Below are 22,023 nucleotides of genomic sequence, written 5' to 3' on the forward strand. Positions count from 1 at the left end.
GCCTCAAGGCTAGCACACAGTCACCTGGACAACAAAGCAAAAACCTGCAGAAGTGCTCAAAGGTGATGAAAAAGGTAATTTGTGCAGGCGATGAAAAGTGCGAGGTGGTGGGTATGGCATGCGTTTGCACGCTTTCATGCTCTGTAAGTTTTTAAGGAAGAAACGATCCAGAAAAGCGTTTTTGAGAGTGAAGAAAAAGCGGTTGAGTGAGGATCGAAGCACAAGATGTGAACTGGCAGCAGGCAGGGTCCGTTCAGAGTTCTCACGAGTATACTAGGCAATATACATTGCTTGGGATCTATAGAATTTAGTGCCTTAAGGGCTTTATGTGCCGTATTATCCTGTGCAGAGCCTGGGAGGAGACGTACACAAAACTGTATTACACAAAAACATAACCTGTTAGCTAGCACTAATTCTCATGAAGTTAAAATCAAGCTAGCGTGTGTTGTTCCATCAGTCTATAAAGGGTGTTTCAGGATATGCAAGTGCTACTAGAGGAAGCTGGTAAGCGAGATGAAAGAGCTGTGTCACCTTGGTCTTCAGGGAGGGCAGAAAAATGATGTCTTACCCTTTGTTAGGAGGCTGGTTGAGAAGGATGCCCACTGAGGCTCAACAGCATTTTCAGGGTTTGTGATGCTACAGCCGGGTAAATAGCCCAAGAAAAAATAAAAAAAATACCTGGAGCCAAGATTAGCTAGGATTTTGCTGACACAATGTACCCAAGACAGGTACGTTAAAGTTAAGAGCATGGCTATAGAGTGAATAAAGTATAGAATCACAGAATGGTTTGGTTTTGAAGGGACCTTTAAAGATCATGTAGTTCCAGCCACCCTGCTGTGGGAAGGATGTCAAAGTATGTCCGCTGGTTCCTCTAGGGAAGGGACTGATGTGTGGGGCTACAGTAATTGGCATAAAAAAAACTGGAAAGAGGCTAGACAGTTTCTCAAAATTAATTATTTGGGGATACACGCCTCCAGGGATTCTGTTTGGCCAAGATGGACTCAAGAGATATATTATTGAGCAACCAGGAAGACTTCTTTTCCATGAGCAATACTGAGATAGCGGATTTAGAAGCACTGAGTAGCTGTACTGACAGTGCTGGAGGGTATCTCAAAGCATCTCTCAAAAGGGAATTTTTTATTAATTTGGTACATACAGGGAAAAAGGAGAAACAATTTTCAAAGCTGGACTACCCTGAGGTGGGTCAGAGATAGAGGCTAAATTTTGATGTAACTCATTTGAGTTTGCTGTCATGTCTCACCAGACAAGAACTTAGCACAAAGCTGCGGCACGGCATAGTGAACTAAGGAGACAAAGCAGCATCTTAGCTTGGAATGTGATTATTTCTTTAATATTACTTATCTGATTATTAATAATGTGTGTTTTTAACTCGTGATGTTGGTTCACTGCAGCTGCAGAAAACCTCGTCACCATTTCATTCCTTTGTGCTTCCTTATTCTGTCTTTGCTTTTCTTTAAATAGCAGCCCTGGAGCAACCATGCAGCCAGCAACTGATGTAGTTTGATTTTTGTGGTTTTTTAACTAATTAATATGGTCCTCAAAGGATTTGAGTAAAAAGCTGTAAATGGAAATAGAATAGTTTTGAAAAAGGGCTGTATTGTCAATCTTCTATACTTCATTTAATTAGAGAAGTATTTAAAACCTAGAAAACCTGGAATAACCATTTCCATATTTTTGTAAGGGATGCCCTTGATCTTGAAACGGAAGTTTATATAACCAGCATATAATTGACATTGTTTTTAAAATAATTTTGAAATATAAATAGTATTTTATAGTAAAGTCAGTATTTGAGAATACAGTACTGAATACAGAGTTGCCCTGCTAGTAATCACCTGCTCCATTTGCATACAGCAAGGGGAAATTGTCAGGTTTGAGCTTGTGCTCAAGCAGAGCATTAGTATTTTATTACTTACTAATTACTGTGTATTCTTTCAGCGCTATCCAACTGACAAGGCATACTTCATAGCAAAAGAGATTCTTGCTACAGAACGGACGTATTTAAAGGACCTGGAAGTGATTACAGTGGTATGGGCTTTTAACTTCCTTTAATGCTTTTCCTTTTCTTGGCAGATTTGTAATTGTTAATGTAGAAAAACTTGGAATTTCTTCCAGGAAGCAGAAGAAGGAAGTCCTATGATAAAGCATAATCCATGATCCATGTAGCTGTTACCTTCCTTCTTACATAGGCCCTCGTGTGGGAGGGCACATACATTCTCTGGACTTTTGTCAGTAGCTCCAACAGCTACATCACCTGTCATTTTGATGTCTGAAGCAAACTTTTGCTCTGAAAATTGTGGACTGGTACAACCTAAAACTTTTTTTACATTCAGCTTCAATGATAGTCACTGCTTATAATCCAGTCATCATCCCTGCAGTAGTTCCTGGGAGGCTTTTACCTTTGTGCCTTCAGATCGTGAGAGCAGATGGCAATTACAAAGGATCCATCCATCTGTAGGAGTTTGAGGAGTTTTGTCTTATTTTTATTGCTTCTTTTTCTTTTCCCCTTCTTTCAGCCAGAGTAGTCAAGAGCGAGTTGTTGTTTGGAGGACAGCTTGAGTTTCCAGCTCTTTTTCGTTAAGAGCTTTTTTTTCATTTACTCCAGGTTTAAACACTCTGACTGTTGTGTTTCTATAAGATATTGTTTTAATTTCATCAAAGAGAAGTTTGAGTCCCTTAATGCCATATGTCTTCAGCGGAGGTATTCTCTGCAAGCTCAGTGAGCACCATCTCACTCAAATTCCTCCTACAGGCTTCCCAGAACTTCTTGTAAAGATGGGGGAACGTCTAGCACCTCAGAGGATTTTTATGACATTCACATCCCTGCCAGAAAGTGGGGAACAGAAAGCGATACAAAAGTGCAGTATGTGACATGTGAAGGTGTCTCCAGCCACCGAATAACTTGCACAGGGCTCCAGGTTTTATGAAAGGGCAGTTGTATCTGCACTGAAGTGAAAGCAGTGGTGTAACATCGGCTGTGGCAGCCACTTGGTAACTGACTGTGATTTAGAGCAGTTACCAACCATCTCTTCTTTGCCTTAAGAAATGTTTGGCAAGGAAAAAAAATTCATCTTTCCCAGATATTTCTTCTTCCTTCCTGCTGTTGCCCTGTGCACACACTTTCTCCTCCCCCATCACTGCAGGAGCAGAAATTTTTATGCTAATGATTGATTTCTTAGAGACATTTATCATCATTTATGATTTTTCTGGCAGTGGTTTCGCAGCGCAGTCATCAAGGAGAACGCTATGCCAGAGGGCCTGATGACATTACTTTTCTCTAACATAGACCCAATTTATGAGTTTCATCGAGGCTTTCTGAAAGAGATTGAGCAAAGGCTGTCACTCTGGTAAGTGTCCGGTATTGCATCTGTAGCCTTAGGAAAAAGAAGGAACACAAGGTCAAAAAGATGATGTGTGTGTTTCTCAACGACTTTAAATGCTATTATTTAATGAATTTTATTTATTAATCTCCAATTAATGAATCTCCAGGTGAAAACCTAGGAAACACTTCTTTGTAATTAAGGTCAGAGTTAAGTTCTTGCAGCACAATTTATATTGAAGTTATGTTTTCAGTCTTCTGACCTTTTTATTACTTTCTCCTGACCTGAGGTGTGATGTAATAGCATATAATTACCATTCAAAAGGAGGTGCTTAACATAAATGGAAGTATGAACAAAACCAAATTCATAAATTCAGGTGGGATCACGTTATGAAATTTATTCAGAAGTGTGAGATGTTAAAGTCCTAAACAAATTCTGACACAAATTCATTTCTGTTCCTCTCTCAGTTGTCTAAGCATGGCTTTATGGTCTTGTATGCAGCTTCCATACTTAGTGTACAAAGTTTTCAACCCAAACGGTGGGAATGTCAGGTGGCTAAAAATGGATAGAGGAGGCCTTAACGTTAGTACTGCTTCACTTAATTTTCCTAAAGCTGTCCTTAAAATACATAGATACCTGGGAAGTGTTTCTTAAAGATTACGTCTTGAAGTATAAGGGGAAGGTGGGGGGAGCAAATTGAGATTTCTTTCTCTCCCGTGTACCGCGCCTTCTTATTTCATCTCCTTACGTGTGTTGCAGGGAAGGAAAAACCAATGCTCATGTGAAAGGAGATTATCAGCGCATTGGAGATGTCATGCTCAGGAATATGCGTACTCTAAAGGTAGATACAGGATTAAAATAGTGGAATGTCAGGATTGTTGAGTCATTTTTTCCTTTTTTCAAGGATGAGAGTTCAAGGTTTAGTATTTCTGCTAAACTTGGAGTGATTTGCAAACAATTACTGTTGATAAATTAAAAAGAAAACATAATAAAGTGTTTACAGCAAAGCTTTATACCACTGTTGCTTATTTAACCAGCTACATTTACCTTGAGAAAAGGTTGTTTGTTTATTGGTTATTCATCAGAAGACAAAGAGAAATCTAATTAGCTTCACAGTTTCTCCTGTATTTGCACAGCTCAGAGCTCTCCCCTATAGACACTGTTTTATAAGGTTGATTAATTCCAAAATATAAATGTTTTTTAATTGCTGAGTAGTTTCTTCTGAAATGAAGTCACCTGTATTTGGAGTAGAGCACCTTCATGGGACAGTTACACTTGTGCTCTAGTAGTGGAGTAATTATTCCGTTAAAACCAGTGACTTGCAGCCACATGCTTCTGCACTCCCATTCTATTCTGACTCTCGGTGCTCTCTGCATTTGATATTCCCAGCAGGCACAGGCATAGTGCTGCACAAACACTTATTTTGACCCTGACTGGGAGCTGCCTGGCAGTTTCTTTAACAGATAAGATGAGACAGCGCTCTCAGGCAGAAGCGACCTGTCTTACGTGCACAAAATCTGAGACACGCAGTAATCCCCAGAAGCATGGGAAGCACTCTGAAGTTGCGTGCTAATCTCCGTTTTGCTCCTAGGTAGCTATGAAATACAAAGTCAGTAATCGACAAGAATAATCTTAGAATGGCCAAGTGTTAATGGGTGGTGCTGCTGGCTGCTCCCATCGGAGGCCCGTGGAAGCACAGCTGCAGTGAATTGTGAACAGAGGGCAACCAAACAAATATTTTTATTTTTAATACTGTTTTCTTTTTTTTTTTTTTCCACACGAAGCCATTGAAATGTATAATGTTGTTAGTGCTCTTTTTGTCAGCATTTATGATGGCATATGCAGTCTTCGCTGGTATAATCATGGTCAGAAACAAAAGTTTTTTCTTACTCGCTGTGAAATCTATTAAAAATGGTTTTCCTTTGATCCAAGTAATTTTTTTTGTATGACTCAATAGGAGTTTACCAGTTATCTGCAGAAGCATGATGAGGTCTTGACTGAACTGGAGAAAGCAACTAAGCGCCTGAAGAAGCTAGAAATGGTATATAAGGATTTTGAGCTGCAGAAGGTTTGCTACCTGCCCCTCAACACGTTCCTGCTCAAACCAATCCAGAGACTGATGCACTACAAGTTGATCCTGGCGAGACTTTGCAAGCACTACACAGCAGAGCACCGGGACTTTGCAGATTGCCGGAGTGAGCAAGCACTCAGCTGTATATGTGCTAGGCAGAAACCCCTTCCCATGTACAAAGTTTTGCCTGTACCCTGGGGGGAGACAAGTGATACATCTACAAATTCAGTGTAAACGCTTTTTCTCCATTTAGGACCTCTCTGACTCTTGCCTGCAGCTCTGTGAAATAGACAGCAATTTTGATTTAGATTGCTGAAAACACAACTGTTTGGTGAATACTGCAATTTAAATATCCTGAATAAAACCCAGAATATACCAAGTAAACCAGCAGAAAACAGGCAAGAAGCAGATTAATTAAAAAAAAAGAAAAGTTTAGCTTGCATTTTAAAATTAACTTTGTTTATCTTTAAAGTTTTCAGTACCGGGTTTCACTACTCTCCTGCTGTGCTCTAGTGCAGGACTCCAAAGCTTTTTGCAATAGATAGAAAATTGCCTTAACTGCCCGTTTGGAAAACCACAAAAGATAACTTAGATGTGGACTGTTCTCTTTGCATAGAGTGAATGCTTTTTCTGGCATTCCAGAAAGTGTTTTTTTCATGGTAATTTTGATGGATCTTTGTGTTTCAACCAAAGCTGGAAAATTAGTCCTTTTCTTGTCCCCTTTTTTAGTGGAGAAAAATGTAGGAGTTTTAGGAACTTTGTTTCATCTGTAAGTAAAAAATGTGACAAAACCCAATTGCTTTGTAGTGTCAAAAGCTTGCGCAGTAAATTCCATTTGTTTATAAAGTAATCTTTGGCAGAAATAGTTGGATTTCCTTTTTTTAATTTACTTTTGGCTACACGGTAAATACTTTTTATATGCACAAAATCTGAGACACGCAGTAATCCCCAGAAGCATGGGAAGCACTCTGAAGTTGCGTGCTAGTCTCCGTTTTGCTCCTAGGTAGCTATGAAATACACTTGAAGTTGGCAGTTGGGCTGGATGATCATTGTAGGTCCCTTCCAGCGGAAGTATTTTGTCCTATTCTAAATCTGGCTATAAATTTCAGATTCAATTTTCCATGGATAAAATTGGCGGCCTGGGTTTGTCTGCTCTGTTCTGACCCCTCGGTGCCGTTTCCCTTACAGATGCGCTGAAGGAAGTCACAGAAATGACATCTCAGCTGCAGCAGAGTCTCATCCGCCTGGAGAATTTCCAGAAGCTGACAGAGCTGCAGCATGACTTGATTGGTATAGACAATCTTACAGCGCCTGATAGGGTAAGTACCTTTGCTTAGTTTTTAGGATGTTTATTGTTTTTATTGCCGAAGAAGTGCCTTTGAACCCTGTATTTGCCATCAATGCCTCTCTTGTTTTACAGAACAGCTGTAAAGACTTTGTGTAGTTGTCTTCATAGCAGGTCCCATGGAGGTCTTGGTGATGTCCTAGGGAATACATAAAAAATGCTTCTGCTTAGATTGTGGCTACAGTTTCATGTTTCCAATACAACAGATACTGGGTACGCTGGGGTACGGTGCTCTGTGTTTGAGTGGGAAGTGGTGTCGTCTACTTGATGGGAAATCCACTGCCAGGTCTCCTTGTGTCTGTCTGATGCAGCCTCTGTGGACTGAGCCTGCATGGAGAACGTTGCAATGGCGAGAACCACATCCTTGGGCGGAACTGGTATCAGTGACTCTGTTTTTCCAGGAGTTTTATTTAGTTCCTCCTTGGTTTTTTTGTTTTTGTTTTTGATAGATGTACTGAGCATTAATACAGGAGCATCACGTATGCTTTTGGGATGCTATGGCAACCACTGCGGTGGGATGTAAGTGTAACAGGTGAACTGCTGGTGTCCAACAGGAACTCTTGCTCCTTTTCCTTCTCTTGCTTCATTGATTTAAATGCTGGCTGCATCAAGGAGCTGATTCATGTACAAAACAAAAGGAAAGGTGTCATCTGGCGTTTAACAAATTGTTGGTGATTATTGCTGGGAACCAATCAGCATCTCTATACTCTGGGATGAAAAAAAACCACATTAAAACTCTCTGTTTGGGAAAGATCAAGCTTTGTCTAACTTCTTATTTTCCACTGCAGGAGTTTATCCGGGAAGGCTGCTTGTACAAGCTCACTAAGAAGGGTTTACAGCAGCGGATGTTCTTTCTGGTGGGTGTTGCTTCTGTTTTTTCATAAACCCAAAGTCTTCAAGGTAAAGCTGTTGTGAAAGTGTGTCTTCATGTGCTTGTGATGAAAATCAGCAATCCTAACTGAAAATTCACTCTGAGGGATTTTTTGAGAGAGCGTAACTGTGACAATGCTGTCTGTTCAGCTTATATCTGTAATGGCACATAGCTTTTAAATAGAATTTTAGAACTTAACTGCCTTTGCTGTAAGTAAACGAACAAGTGGTTTTAAGGAAAGTGACTTTCCTCAGGCTGATTGAGCAGTTGTGGTTTTTTATGCGTCTACAGTGGCCTTTAAGCAACAGATTTTTAAAAAGATGTCAAAAAATACTTGCCTGCTGTCTTTAGAATATTGATTGTATTCTTCCTGTCTTTTTTAGTTCTCAGATATGTTACTCTACACAAGCAAAGGGGTTACAGGGACAAATCAGTTCAAAATCCATGGACATCTTCCACTGCATGGCATGTTGGTAAGTGGTTTCAAGTTGCATCACGGCATTAAGGAAAGGATTTTGCTTTAAGACAGGTTGAGGCATTCCTTCAGGGCACAGGGACCAAAGCTGCCACCTGTCTCCAGGCCGGTGACATCAGCCTGTGGTGCTGCTGGCGGTGAGCTGGACCTTCGTGTGCCCCAGCCCACGTATCACAGACTTGTCTGCAGGCGATAAGCTTGTTCCTTCCATGGCATTAGCAAAACAGCTGGAGTGCACCCTTTTGACTGTTCATTTTCATGCAGCTGTGAGAGGCTAATGTGGAAACAGGGGTTTGTCCTGGCATTTTTTCCCCTGTGCACACACCTAGGTGTATAATCAGTCCTCCTGCCTCCCCACCCCCCTATTCTAATGGGAGTGTTCTTTCTGTGTTTGATTTGCAGCTGATAGTGCTCGACCCACCGGTAAGTAATAAGCTGAATCCTGCTCAGAACCCTCCTTTTCTTGCCGTGTTGGATGTGGTGCTGTGCTGCTAGAGATGCGGCCGTAGAAATGCACAATATAGATTTTCACATAGAGACAAAATAGACTCGAAGTAGGTGGTATTCAAAAAAAGAGTAGCTGTACTGCACTTACTGCAGCTGGGTTGTAATCCTATTTGCCTCAAATTTCTAGTCAGCCAAGGAGGACAATTTCGGTGTTTATCAGTCACTTGAGTAGTGATGAGAAAAACCTATTTTTTTTTCTGCAGGTGGAGGAGAGTGAGAATGAATGGGCTGTCCCACACTGCTTCACCATCTATTCAGCACAAAAAACCATAGTGGTGGCAGCAAGGTAACATTTATTTTCCTCAGTTGCCTGAAGGTTTGACGGAGACCTTCTTCAAAGGGTCACTGTTCAGTTGTTTGGGGCAGACCCGAGCGGGCGTTTCACGCATCCTCTGGAAAGCGTGCCTTCAAAATGAACACAGGGCACTTCACAACTCCTTTATCAGTGTTGTGCTCTGGGAAGGAGCAGTTTATTCTGCTGAATGGTGTGTTATTAAATACACAGGAGCAGCAATAACATCGACATTTTACTGTTTTCTGGTTAGTTGAATTGCCAGTGTCTTCCTTTAAACAACTGCTATAAAGCAGGACACAAAATGTGTCCTTATCTAAGTGTGCAAATATTTCAGACACCCCAAAAAGAGTTAAAATCCAGAACATGCAAATGCATGTAAGGAAGGGAGAGTTCCCGTGTGGATTTCATGAAGGAAGCTGGAAAGGGAGGAGAAGAATTAAAGGCTGACTTGGAGAGAAAACCAATCCCTTTTCAGTGTAACTTGTCCCCATGCAGCCAGTTTGGCTTTTTTTACTTTATATCTGAAATATACTTAGGACATCTACTACACCTGCTCTCTTGGGATCAGCTTTAGGAGGTTTTGTCCCTCTGCAGGTCCTTTAAAAAGCAGCTGGAGCTGTGAAGAATGCAGGATGGGAGCACTAAATCTCAACCTTAAATTTGTAGGGGTTTTTTACTGCTTGATAACCTGTTACTGAAAAACAGTCATTACCAAATATTTATCAGTCGGGTATGTAGTGGCGCAGGAGCCAGTACTTTTGGTATGCAGATGTATTCAGCAGGCAATTTTTTTTTTAATTCCAGCCTAACATCTGAAAATGTTGGTTATTTTTAAGATAAACTCTTTCTTGGCAGCTGCGAATCAGAAAGTGCTTGAAAGTTCGCAAATTTGGAAAAATAAATATAATTTTTACCTTGTCATAACTTAGAAATAGCTCAAAGGTGGTTGTTTTTCTTATGTTACATCTCCCTACCTGTAAAAAAAAAAAAAAAGAAACCAACAAATTGCTGCTGGGCTTAGACAGTGTGTGGAATTTTCAGTCTGAATTAAAAACTTTCAGAAAAAAAGAGATGGTTACTAAAAAAAAGTCTCACAGACCCTCTGAAGTAAACACGAGAGCCTGTGACTGTGTATAGCAATTCATACAATTGCACACACCGGGTACGTAGCCAGGGGGAAAAAAGAAACCTGTGGCTATGTCTAAAGGAAAACCTTTCGCTGTTGCATACTGATAAGATACAGATACACGTTTATGAGCTGCAAAGCTCTTTCCCTGTAATCATTGTGCGAGCCGTGTGATTGGAAACCAGGTGGAGTGAAAGAAGTCCTCATCTTCCTACACTGTTTTACTGATTTGAGATGTAAGGTAAATCCTATATCCCTTCTAAAGGATGTGCTGTCTGTCAGGTTGCCTTTTATCCTTTGAAAAAATTGTTTCCAGTATGGTCATACCACCCATCTCCAAAATGCTTTTTGGAGTGAAGACATGATTTCATGTTTGAAATAACCTATCAGTTCTGAAGCTTTCTGTATGAAGAATAGTGATGGCCTCGACCACATAATTCCTCTCCTGAGTCTGATAGCTCCAGAGGGAAATACTCTGTGGCACTCTTTGCTGTAAAGTCCAAATTTTTGATGGTTATTTTAGTCTTTTTTTCAAGGCTTGAAAATAGAGGTGAAGGCTGTATGAGGTCAGCTTCTTATCTGACCTTGGAGGAATTTTTATTTTTATTTAGTGGAAAGGGACTGCTCCTTGTATTGGCCAGTGACTTGTACACCGTCACGTCTCCAGGTTGGGGTGGTCTCTTGTTTGCACTGTTTGTTTTGCAGTACCCGCCTGGAGATGGGGAAGTGGATGGAAGACCTAAACATGGCAATTGAAATGGCCAAGAAATCTACTGAGAAATCTGACATGCTTCTGGAGAACTCAGTATGCAATCGCTCCAACAGTAAGTGGTGTTTCCTGCCTCCTTGAAAAGCATCAGTTGTCACGTCCTTCTAATTTTTCCTGTTGTGAATTTGATGACATAAATGGAGTATTTTTATAACTTATATGATAATAGGCAGTTAATTGTGGGTTTGTGTTGATTTAATCAAAAGAAACATGCTTGTCATCATAGACTTCCTAGACTGACATTCCTGGTAGCTTTAAAGACTGCAGAGATGTTCCGGTTGCAGAATTGCTAATTTTGTAAGGTTCTTACTTGTCTCTTACATATTTTTTCTCAGCTTAACCATGTAGTGTATTTTCATGTCCAGAAATGCGGTGTCTTTGGAGATCAGCTTTTATAGCCCAGCATTCCTGTGCCTGTCTCTGGTGGTGTTATGGATGTGCTGAAACATGTAGTGTCCCTTCTTGGACCACTTCTTCCTGTTCCTCACTGAGAATCAACTGAAGATGAAGTGTGGGGATTTTTGTTTATTTGTGTATTTTACACAGTACTGAGTCAGCTGCCCCAAGCAGAGCTGAGTAATGAAAGCCAGAATGATCTGCTCAGAGTGGCCCTTGAGGAGCTGTACAAACAATTCAAGTTGGCGTATTTTAAAACTGGACCATTGCAAGAAAAAAAACGGTTTTTCTCAGGAATCCCTGCTTCTCTTGCTCTTTGTATTGCACAGTTTTCTTAAACAACTGCCAAATTCTCCTCCCCCAGGATCCTCTGATGAGGTCTCTCTAGAACAGGAGTCCGAAGATGACATACACTCTTCTCGTAGCTCCTTGGACAGGCAGAGCCACCACCGTGCCAACACAACCATGCACGTGTGCTGGTACCGCAACACAAGCGTCTCCATGACTGACCACAGTGTGGCTGTTGAGGTACCCACAGGGCGCAGCGCTCATCTCACTCTGTCTGTCCTGGCTCGCTCGGCCGCCACTCGTCCTCCACTCCATCTCCCGTTTTGCCTTGGCAACGTCTGCGTCCGTGGGAGAGCGTGGGCCGTTAAAAGGCCGCTGCGTGTTTGCCCCGCTCTGTGCATGTCTGCGTGTCTGCACACACACGCTCTGCTCTCCTTGCAGAGGGCTTTGCTCTGGCAAAGGCACCGAAGGAGGGAAATTTTAGAGCAAACCCGGGATATCCTAGGGCTTACGGCACTCCTTTGGGTTTCATTAGCCTTGCTGGAGGGTGAGTTACCTGCCCATGGTATTTTCCTTTAGAGACTCTGACTCTGCTATGAGTGAGGCCTGGTTAGCTGCTGTATTGTACCCAGAATTAAGAAGAGTGCTTCACGTTCAGTGGGAATACAGCGTCTCTGCCCTTCCCTCACTGGCAGGGGTGAGCAGCAAGCATTAGAAAGTGCCATTTTACGGCATGGTGTCGTGTCGTGGTGGACGTAGACGTACTGTGTGAGCTGCCGTTACCGTGGGTCTTTCCACTCAGCGTGGCTGGAGGCAGCACTGGTAACTGGTAGCACGTTTTGGTACTGAATCCTGCAGATTTCAAGACAGATGTCTGCTCAGCACTCCTTATGCAGAATGCTGCTTGTGCCAGTGCTGCGTTTTCACTTGAAGCGGCAGTTTGGCAAGGTCAGTTGGGTAGGACGCCCTCCTGGAGGCTGGCGTGCTTGGAAGACTTCCAGAAGTGGGAAGGACGCTTAAAAACCGTGAAGAGAAAAAGTAGATCGCTAACTAGACCAAGAGCAATGAGGCAGGGTGCTGCATCCATTTGTACCTCCCTGCTTTCCCTGCCCTGCGGTTAAGGCACTTTTTGTTTAGTGGAAGGAGTTACAATTGGGGCACTGAAGCTCTGAGGTTTTCGTGATGTGGAGACGGTATCAGTCAGCTCAGTAAAGGACATTCTATGGCTGTGGCCTTGGCTTAGCATCCAGAAGTTGGGCACTTTAGCTGGCAAAGGAAGTATTTTCTATTGGAGGGGACAAGCCTTCCTTTCCCAGCTGATAACCTTGTGAAAGGCACAATCTCGCTGTTCTGTACCCAGATAATGAGACCACCCCTGATACAGGCTCTGGGATTAAACGTGTGAGTTCTTGCAGCTCCCTCTCGCTTTGTTCTGTTCCATGGACTAATGCCATAATTTTTTTTCCACAATCCATGTTCTTTTAACAGACGCCTTTCTTGCATCACTTCTCTCATCCTAATGTTCTGTTTTTATCTTTCTCTCCCCCTTTTCTCTGCTTAGTTTTCTGCTCTCTTGCTGTTTCTCCAGAGCTTCCTCCTCGCTATTTGCTGGGCCAGGCCCAACGGCCCAACACAATCACCCATGTTTGTTGGTACCGGAACCAGAGCCTATCCCTGTCTGATTACCTGTGCATGATTCAGGTAAAAATGCCTCTCAAGTTCTGAGCTGGTGGGGAGGAGCCGTGGGATGCCAAGGAAAATGTGCTGCTGCTCTCTTCGTAACTGCTCAGTGAGCCACGTGCGCTGCGTCAGGATGCCCCAGCCAGCGGCAGCGTTTAACGTTGCCTTGTTGACACGGGATTTCCTCCTGTTTATGTTTCCTCAAACAATTCTCTACTGTCTTTTTCTCTAACTAAAAAACTCATTTGCCCGTCATTCCATGCTGTAGGTTTCCTTATCCTCCTGCGAAGGCGCTGGGTGACTGTGATTCCCAAGGCCTGGGAATGTTCAACTTCCCTGCAGCCCAGTTGCCGTGCTGAGCTTGGCTTTGCGTAGCTGCCACATGTAGCTTGTCCACAACTCCGGCACTCTCCGTTTCTTCTTCTGCTTTATTTTCTTTTTCACACAGTGTGTTCTGCTTGATGTTTCTCTGCGTGTGGATAAGGGTGGCTAAAGGGATGGGCACCCTTGTGGCTGTCCCCGTTCCCCGGTTGCTGGAGGGACAAGTCGATGCAGCACCCTCCTCTGTGCTGCCAGACACCACACTGAGATGCAGCAAGCACTTAAACCTTAAGGGGAACTTGCTATTAGCGGAGAGGAATCACTAATTTGTTCATAAGAAGACAGTCGTGAATTAGTGAACTGAAGCTACAAAGTCACTCAGTCACCATGTGAAAGGTCCGGGAGACCTTTTCCAACGGGGGAGCAAGCGCAGGGGCGGTTACAGCAGGCGGCTTCCAGCTTTTTATCTGCGGCAGCTGTTGTCTTTTCCTGAAGGTTGTTTTTCTGTGGTTTCATGGTAGTTTTCATTCTGTGCTAGAACCAGCTCTCTGGATACTTGCTGAGGAAGTTCAAGAACAGCAATGGCTGGCAGAAACTGTGGGTTGTCTTCACCAACTTCTGCTTGTTCTTCTACAAAACGCACCAGGTGAGCAAGTGTAGCTGAGGGGGGACCGTGTCCGGGGTGTCGGGGGGAAGCTGGAGGTCCCCGGGTTTCTGCTCCAGGTGCAGCTCACTGCTGTTTGAAGGAGGATAACAAGCGGAAGAGGAGGTAGTTTGTAATGAGGCCGGTTGCTGTAAGGCCATGGGCCCTTCTTGCAGAATTTAATCAGGATTTCCAAGTCTGTCGATGGTACTGACTTTCTGTGAGCGAGGGGGAAAACGTCTCCTCACGCAGTGACTTACGGAGGTGAGGGAATTGGCAGCCTCTGGTCAGTCTCTGTCCTGCTCCTCGCTGGGCTTCAGGATGGTTAAACGGGCATCGGGGGTTTCTCTGCCCGTGGTGCATTCAGCGCCTGCCTGGTAATGCACTGTGCTGCAGTGGAACCTGTGCCTTTTCATCTTGCTAATCCAATAAACTTTTTTTTTTTTTACTCGGGCATCTTGCCTTGAGGGCGCATTTCTTTTGGGAGGGATATTTTAGCTCCAGTGTTGGATCTGGGGGTCTCTCTGGAGTTCCAGAGACAGGGTGCAGAGCGGGAAGCGGGGAGCCTGGGAGGCAGCGACGGGCAGGGGAATAGCAGCAAGTGAATAATAATTTATATATATATATATAAAAAATAATAATAAAGCAGTGAAAGGAGTGGGGGGAAGGTTTCATTATCAGCTGTTGGAGGCCTTGCAAAAGATAAAGGCTGCTCCTCCTCTGTTCTCTCCTAAACAAAAATGCAACAACCGTACCTGTACAGTACAGAAGTGTGAGTGCGCAGTGGGACGGGTTGTGCTGGAGGGGATGCCTTGCACTGAGGGCTGGGCTATTGGGCTGTTCCAGGATGATTATCCCTTGGCCAGTCTCCCGCTGCTTGGCTACGCAGTCAGCTCCCCTGTGGAGGCAGACGGCATTCAGAAGGATTATGTCTTCAAGCTGCAGTTCAAGTCCCATGTGTATTTCTTCAGGGCTGAGAGCAAATACACCTTTGAGAGGTAATTTTCTGTTTTCTTTGTCTGTCTTGGTATATAACATGCAGTTAACTCCCTGGTTGATCATCCAGAGCCCTGTCTTTCCTCCTGACTACCTCCTAGTCCTTACAGCACATCCTCAGTAATAAAAAGTTCCTTTCCTCTTCCTACCGATGACGTGGGGATCCCTTCTCTGCCAGAACCGTCCTCATGGTAGGACATAGCTGGTGGTTACTCCTACAGCTGCTGTAGGCTGTGCCGTGTCTCAGGAGCCGGGGTCTCCCTGGGAGCTGGGGAGCAGTGTGGGCAGAAGGGCTGTCAGGGGCTCAGCCCCACTAGTCTTGGCAGCCAGATTTCTAGGTTAATGAGAGTTCTGGTAAGAATCCTGCCCCGACCTCTGGGAGCAGGAGTTATAACACAAGGCTGAGAGCAACATGTGCAGTGCTGCTTTTCACTTTATTTTTTCACTTTATTTATTCATTCACTTTATTTATTATTGCTTTCTCAATAATTATTTTTAGCCGTGTTGGTAGGGCCTTCCACACGTGGTCCAGTGAACCATGTTTAAAACGCATCGTCTAGAAAACTCTGCTGTTACTTTAGGTTTTGAAAACCCTCACTTGGTGTTCTGCTGTGCAGGGCGGTATTGGCTGTTTTGGAGTGTGGTTTTATTGAGAAGGTGTCACGTACTTCCCCCTTCCTTGGGAGGGTATCGCACACTTGTGAGCAACATACCCGTCAGCTACCCGAGACAGCAGAGCTGTGCTTTTTAATCCACTGGTCTCGTGTAGTGATTTCAAGGAAAAAATGTCTAATTCACAATGGATGTTCATCTTCCTTTTTTCACTGTTGCTTTCCTTTCTTCCATATGAGCAAGTCTGTTACATAATGTATTGTAAGAAAAGCAATCCGTTGACTATGGAAAATTTTTGTCAGCCTGTCCTTCTTGGTAAAAGCTTTCCGTATACTTACCAGTGTGCTTTCACAAGAGCTCTCTGGAGCCCAGAGTGCTGTTACCTGGACAGGCAGCCACACTCTGCAGTGTATTTTGCCACATCCCAAGTTATTCATTTGAAGAGTTATTTTCCTAAAAGAACTGTAAAAGAAAGGTAGAAAATAGATGTTTTATGAGGTTTGGTGAAAGGGGTACAGCTCGTAACCAAAGGACGAGATTGTGCATCTGTGAGTGAGAGGTTGAGCATTTCTCATGTCCTTTTCTTGCCAGGTGGATGGAGGTGATCAAGAGAGCCACCAGCTCTCCAGCCAGGTCGAGCCTGCTGATGCCAAAGGATGAGAAGGACAGTCACACAGACTGAAGCAGGGCAGAGCTGGATCTCTGCTGTAAACATCAACAAAAGAGGCAGACGGAAACAGGAGTGTCTGGAGTTGATAGAGCAAAGAACTGGGAGGCTCATTTCCACCCAGTATGGAAAGTGGGATTGAGGGAGTTGCAGGTGGGGATCACATCCATTCCCAATGGTATGGAAGTGCAGGTCTGTTCCAGTTGAACCTACTTAGCGAGAACCTAACAACCGCAGAGCGCCGGTGTGCACGCCTTGTGGAAGGTTTATTGTTCCGGTACCTGTACAGTAACACCCTTGCCTGCCCTGAAGGCAAATTCCACCTTCGTTTTGCATTTTGACTGGCTGGTCAGCATACGTGGGAAAAAAATAGCAGCCGTCAGTGGTGCAGCTGGCTGGCAGCTGCTGGTGCCAGGGTTTACTGGCTCCCAGAAGTTCCCTTCCCCTGACGCTGCGCACGGCTGGCTGTACAGCTGTGGTCTTGCTGCTGTTATCATCAACCTGCCGGCAGTCGTCTCAGACTAACAGGGAATCCACCGATACATTGGCTTAAACACAGTTCATTTTGAACAGAAACTGCAGCTCTGCTCTTTGGAAACAGCCCCAGCAGCAGTTTTCCGGGGGAAGCAGGAGGAGTGAACCTCTGCTAAGCTGTTCCAGTGTGGTGTGGGTCGGTACAGGTAGGGCGCGTGGGTTTTTCCGCTGAACTCTGCTGTGGCGCATGCTGAGAGGGTTAAATCGCTCGTCTCCTATTACAGCTCCCGAGTTTCTTTATCCTGTAGTAGGCATTACCTAAGGCATGGGATGGCAAACACTCTGATGTGGGTGACCTTTTCAAGGCGTTTAAGCAACGCAGAACAAGCTTCTCTGAAAGTCACTGTTGCTTGTGGCTTGTCATGCAAAAACTTCTGAAAATCCCTGTTCTTACCTTTTACATTTGGGGTGGGATCCATCTTCCATTTCTCATGAAGGTGTAAAAGTCACTGGATTCCAGATGGAGCATTAGTGTCTGTGGACTGTATTAAATCGCTATATTAAATCTGAAATGTTTGCAGTTTGTTCTGTTTTTGTAAAGCTGTCTCCTTTGGTTGCCTCCATGGAAGGACTGAAATAAGCTAAGTGCCACAAAATGCTGTCGGACGAGGCTTTGACTGGCTCTAGGGACTCTGCATTTATACTAGATAGAAAAGTATTTGTGTACTAGAAGAAGGAACAATGAAGTGGTGTAGTGAAAGATCAAGGAAGGTGTTGCATGTTGTGAGGATGGAGTGTGAAGTGGGAAGTACAGAGGCCAGCTTGTGCATTCTCCAAGGCTGTTTCAGGTTATGGTCCAAAACACGTGCAGGATGAGGGCGACGGGGAGGGGGTTCCAGAAGGATTTTCCAGACTGCTCACTTGGCATTTGTGTAGAGAAAGACAAGTGACTGCAGATCCAGCCTTCGCTACCACTGTTAACTGACCATTGTCCCATCTAAGTTAATGTATTTAATTTATTAGTGTATTCATATTTTTTAAGTAACTACTGTAGGTGTATACATGTGAATTGACTAGTTATGTTATAACACAGCTGAATATGACTGTTGAAAGTAAATAGCATCTTTGTATAAAACTCTTCTCAGCCTCTTATTTCTGAGTCTGCCATCCCTGTCACTGGCCACGCTCGTGGGAAGATGGGCATCGCTGCACAGAAGCGTTGCTTTTCCTTGGACTGAGAGAAGAGGTTTCGCACTGTTGATTAATGAGTCTTTGCATTCAGTAGTTTTCCTGGATGATATCGACTATTCCTTTGTCGTGGTCGCACACTGGAGGCTCTCAGCAGGAGCCTTCCTCTCTCACAAGAACTCTCCCGTGCAGTTGCTGCCCTTTGTTGGTCTTGGCAGGGAGGCTCTGCAGGAGCAAGCTGCAGAGGCGGGGGGCAGGGTGTCCGTCAGCAGCCGGGGATCTCGGCACTTAACTCCAACCTTTATTTGCACTCACCGGCTGTAGCAGGGCTTTCTAGTGCCATTTGAAAATAATCAAAATATTTTTATAGTGTTCAAGTAGTTTTTCAAGACCGGTTCTTGGCTGCTGCAGCATCAAGCTCTGCTCCATCCACAGCAGAGATCCAGCACCATGTCAGTGAAGTGGAGGGGCTGGTGGAGCCACCTTTGAGGAGCCCGAGTGCCACCAGGCTTGGGGAGCAAGGGGCAGGGCAGGGGGAAGGGACTGACCAACACCACCTGAAATTCAGCAAGGACAAATGCAGAGTCATGCAGGGGGGACAAAGTACCCATCCTCTGCAGCACGTGCTGGGGACTGTGCGGGCTGGGGGCCGAGGCCCTGGGGTCCCCAAAAGCAAGGTGTGGTTGTTGAAGGGCAGTGCGTGTGCTCTTGCGTGCACATTACGGAAGCAAGGCCTGGCCGGCTGCCAGAAGAGGAGGACAGGAGAGCAGGAGAAACGTGTTTCTGCAAGCGCTGCGTGAGAGGGTGCAGTGTTTTCTGCCTAAGGGGGAAAGAGCCTGGTATTTGGCCCTGGTGGTTTTATTTTTTTTAACTGTTTGACAGAGATACTTCTTTAACATCAGCTACACTTTGTCTAAATTACCTCCACGAATCAGCCGTTGGTCTCTCTAGCAACATGCGTTAAAGATCAGACTGACACGTATCGGGTATTAACGGGAGGCGGAAGGAACTGTTCGAGCCAGCCTCGCCCTCGGCCAGCGGTGCGGAGGCTTGGGTTTTGTGCTCCTTTGCAGGCCTTCCACCCCCCACCCCCCCAGCTTATTTTTCTGTCTTTTATCATTGGCAACACTGCTTTTGCCTGTAACACAAGGAAACAACTTCTGACATTTAAAAAAATGATCAAAGAACACAGTGGAAAGACACATCCCAGTGGTGTGAGTACATGACTGGTAGGTACATGGCTAATCCACAGTTTGACCATCTATGCCCTACTTATCCTCCTGCCACCAATGTGTAGCAGAAGAGTAGTTAAAACTCCTGTTACAGGGGAGATGCAGTGAGCAACAGTTCTTCCTTAAGATTTTTGAGAAGTTGAGAGTGGATGATCCTTTAGTTGCTTCAGTAGTCCCTGTCTTGAGGATGGTTGCGCTGTCACAGTGACTGAGGTGCCATCCCTGCAACAGGAGCCTCGGGTACCAGCTGACAGAAACAGAGCCGGACAGCAGGCAGCAGAAGTCCCTTCTTGGCTGGAGAATACAAATCTCAAATGTCTCTGCAGTTAAAATGCAAGAGCGCAGGCTATGAAAGTCAGAAACTTCACTATTCCTGGCAAAACTGCTTACCTCCCACCTTGGTGAGCTTTCCAACTGATGAGAATTTCAGTGGCATATCAGTTCTTCTGTGAAATACTCTGTAGTGGTTTTACTTTATCAGAACTCTGCAGGAGTGTTTTTCTCTTTGCTACCGTCACTAGCAGTTTCCTTAACAAGAGCACTAGGAAAGAACAGAGTGCAACTGGTTCTTACTCCTAAGTTTCTTGCTAGCAAGATCTACGTTAAGGGAGAGAGGAACTCATGGAGTGCATGGTCTCATTCCATTTCAAAAAAGCTTCATATCATAGAATCATGGAATGGTTTGGGTTGGAAGGGACCTTAATGATCACCTAGTTCTGCCCCTCTGCCACGGTCACCTTCCAGCAGCCCAGGGTGCTCCCAGCCCCGTCCAGCCTGGCCCTGGGCGCTGCCAGGGATGGGGCACCCACAGCTGCTCGGGGCAGCCTGTGCCGGCGCCTCGCCGCCCTCTCAGCAAAGAATTTCTTCCTAATAGCTAAGCTGAATCTCCCCTCTTTCAGCTTCAAACTGCTCCCCCTTGTCCTGTCACTGCGTGTCCCTCCCAGCTTTCTTGCAGGCCCCTTTAGGTACTGGATGGCCGCCAGCACGTCTGCCCCAGCCTTCTCTTCTCCAGGCTGAACAGCCCCAGCTCTCCCAGCCTGTCTCCGCAGGAGAGGTGCTCCAGGCTCCTCATCCCCTTCACAGCCTCTGGCCCTGCTCTAACAGGTCCGTGCCCTTCCTGTGCTGGGGGCCCCAGGGCTGGACGCAGCGCTGCAGGGGGGTCTCACCAGAGCGGAGCAGAGGGGGAGAAGCGCCGGCCACGCTGCTGAGGATGCAGCCCAGGGCACGGCTGGCTTTCGGGGATGCAAATGCACACGGCTGGGTGATGCTGAGCTTCGTGTCCACCAGCACCCCCAGCCCTTCTCAGGGCTGCTCTCAATCCGTTCTCCACCCAGCCTGTATTTGTGTTTGGGATTGCCCCGACCCCTGTGCAGGACCTTGCACTTGGCCTTGTTGGACTCCATGAGGTTCAGACGGGCCCACCTCTCCAGCCTGTCAACGTCCCCATGGATGGCATCCCTTCCCTCCTGTGCAATGACCACACAAGACAGCTTGGTGTCATCTGCAACCTTGCTGAGGGCGCACTCTTTCTGGTAAACACCGCTGGTCTTCCCTGCTTCCCGCAGGACTGGCTGGCTGCCCTTCATTCAGTGTAACAGAGCCCTGCCTTATGGCCTAAAAGAAACAAGAACAAGTTTTTGCAGTAGTTCCTACCAAGTGTTTAATGCAACACGCTGGAGCTGTTCTGGTGCCTCCTCCCTTATTGTCCCCTGCTTACCAGAACGACTCCCGTTACACCAGCTACGTCCCCTCCCTCTTTCTTTTCACCCACATGCAACACTAGCTGCACCCACCTGCCTAGCTCTGCCAGCCTCATCGCCTTCCGGCTTGTCCCCACAGGGAACTTCCCCACCTCAGATGACAGGGGTGGCACCATCCCCACTGTCCTGGTGCCAGTCTGTTGAGCAGCAGCAAGTGCAAGCACATGGCATTTAACAAAATTCCCAAAAAAGCACAGCCAGGAGTACATTTGTCAGTCTCTCTTTTTGGCTCCAAGGAGAAAATAGCTGAGACGGCACCGCACAGCGTCTCTGCGGTTAAAATGCAAGAGCGCAGGCTATGGCAGTCAGAAACTTCACTGTTCCTGAACCGTAACCTTCACCTCTATGCTTCTGCTACGGGAAGGACAATCATACACAAGGTTTTAAATATGCTTGAAGCGGAGTCTCCGAAGTGTTTATGCTGTAATGGAGACACGTGCTCACAGCGTGGCTGGGGCCTTGGGAGCTCAGCTGGTCCAAGCCCCTTGCTTAAGCTGGGCTGGTTGCCCAGGGCTGTGCCCGGACCCCTCCCTATTATCTCTGAGGCTGGAGACCACCACAACCTCTCTGGGCAGCCTGTGCCACTGCTCAGTGACCCTCACAGCTGCAAAGGGAGAAGGACGGAGGCAGGGATATCCTGTTGACAGCTTTTACAGCCGAACCCAAGTCTAAATACTGCAGAGCAATAAACAGACTCCAACAAAACCCGCAATGAAGCCTTCTCCAGGGCCCGGCTGGACTTCTGCAGTGTGCTTCCCTTAACCCCAGTGCTGATCAGCAGAAAGGACCAATGTAACATGCCGCTTGCTGCATTCACTCTGCACACAGAAAGCACTTAAATAGGTCTGTCTCACAGCTCTCTGTCAGATCTACATGAGGCAGAAAGATGCAGGGGAAGACCAAGGTGGTGGCAAAGAAAAGCAGCTTGAACAAATACTTTTCCCCTAAAAAGACAAAGTTACACCAGCC

The 22,023-nt window shown here is 45.4% G+C and overlaps 1 protein-coding gene across 12 annotated transcripts in view; it reads left to right on the forward strand.

Annotated features, from left to right (window-relative positions):
• Positions 1-17,446, forward strand: part of FARP2 (FERM, ARH/RhoGEF and pleckstrin domain protein 2) — an 81,023-nt gene extending 63,577 nt beyond the window's left edge. For 3 of the 12 annotated variants that reach the window (XM_040613607.1, XM_040613606.1, XM_040613608.1), the window contains exons 15-28: positions 1,957-2,046; positions 3,232-3,365; positions 4,098-4,179; positions 5,296-5,533; positions 6,598-6,728; positions 7,543-7,611; positions 8,009-8,098; positions 8,503-8,523; positions 8,811-8,893; positions 10,734-10,852; positions 11,558-11,721; positions 14,021-14,128; positions 14,972-15,123; positions 16,325-17,446. In XM_040613607.1, the coding sequence (XP_040469541.1) occupies positions 1,957-2,046; positions 3,232-3,365; positions 4,098-4,179; positions 5,296-5,533; positions 6,598-6,728; positions 7,543-7,611; positions 8,009-8,098; positions 8,503-8,523; positions 8,811-8,893; positions 10,734-10,852; positions 11,558-11,721; positions 14,021-14,128; positions 14,972-15,123; positions 16,325-16,415 (1,572 nt within the window). In that variant the 3' untranslated portion in view covers positions 16,416-17,446. Of the gene's footprint in view, positions 1-1,956; positions 2,047-3,231; positions 3,366-4,097; positions 4,180-5,295; positions 5,534-6,597; positions 6,729-7,203; positions 7,459-7,542; positions 7,612-8,008; positions 8,099-8,502; positions 8,524-8,810; positions 8,894-10,733; positions 10,853-11,557; positions 11,722-13,042; positions 14,129-14,971; positions 15,124-16,324 lie in introns of those variants that run through there. The other 9 variants (XM_040613609.1, XM_040613611.1, XM_040613610.1 and 6 more) reach the window with 8 other exon arrangements.
• Positions 17,447-22,023: the final 4,577 nt, after the last annotated feature.

The sequence above is a fragment of the Falco naumanni genome, chromosome 13 (genome assembly GCF_017639655.2).
Source record: "Falco naumanni isolate bFalNau1 chromosome 13, bFalNau1.pat, whole genome shotgun sequence".
Taxonomy (NCBI): domain Eukaryota; kingdom Metazoa; phylum Chordata; class Aves; order Falconiformes; family Falconidae; genus Falco; species Falco naumanni.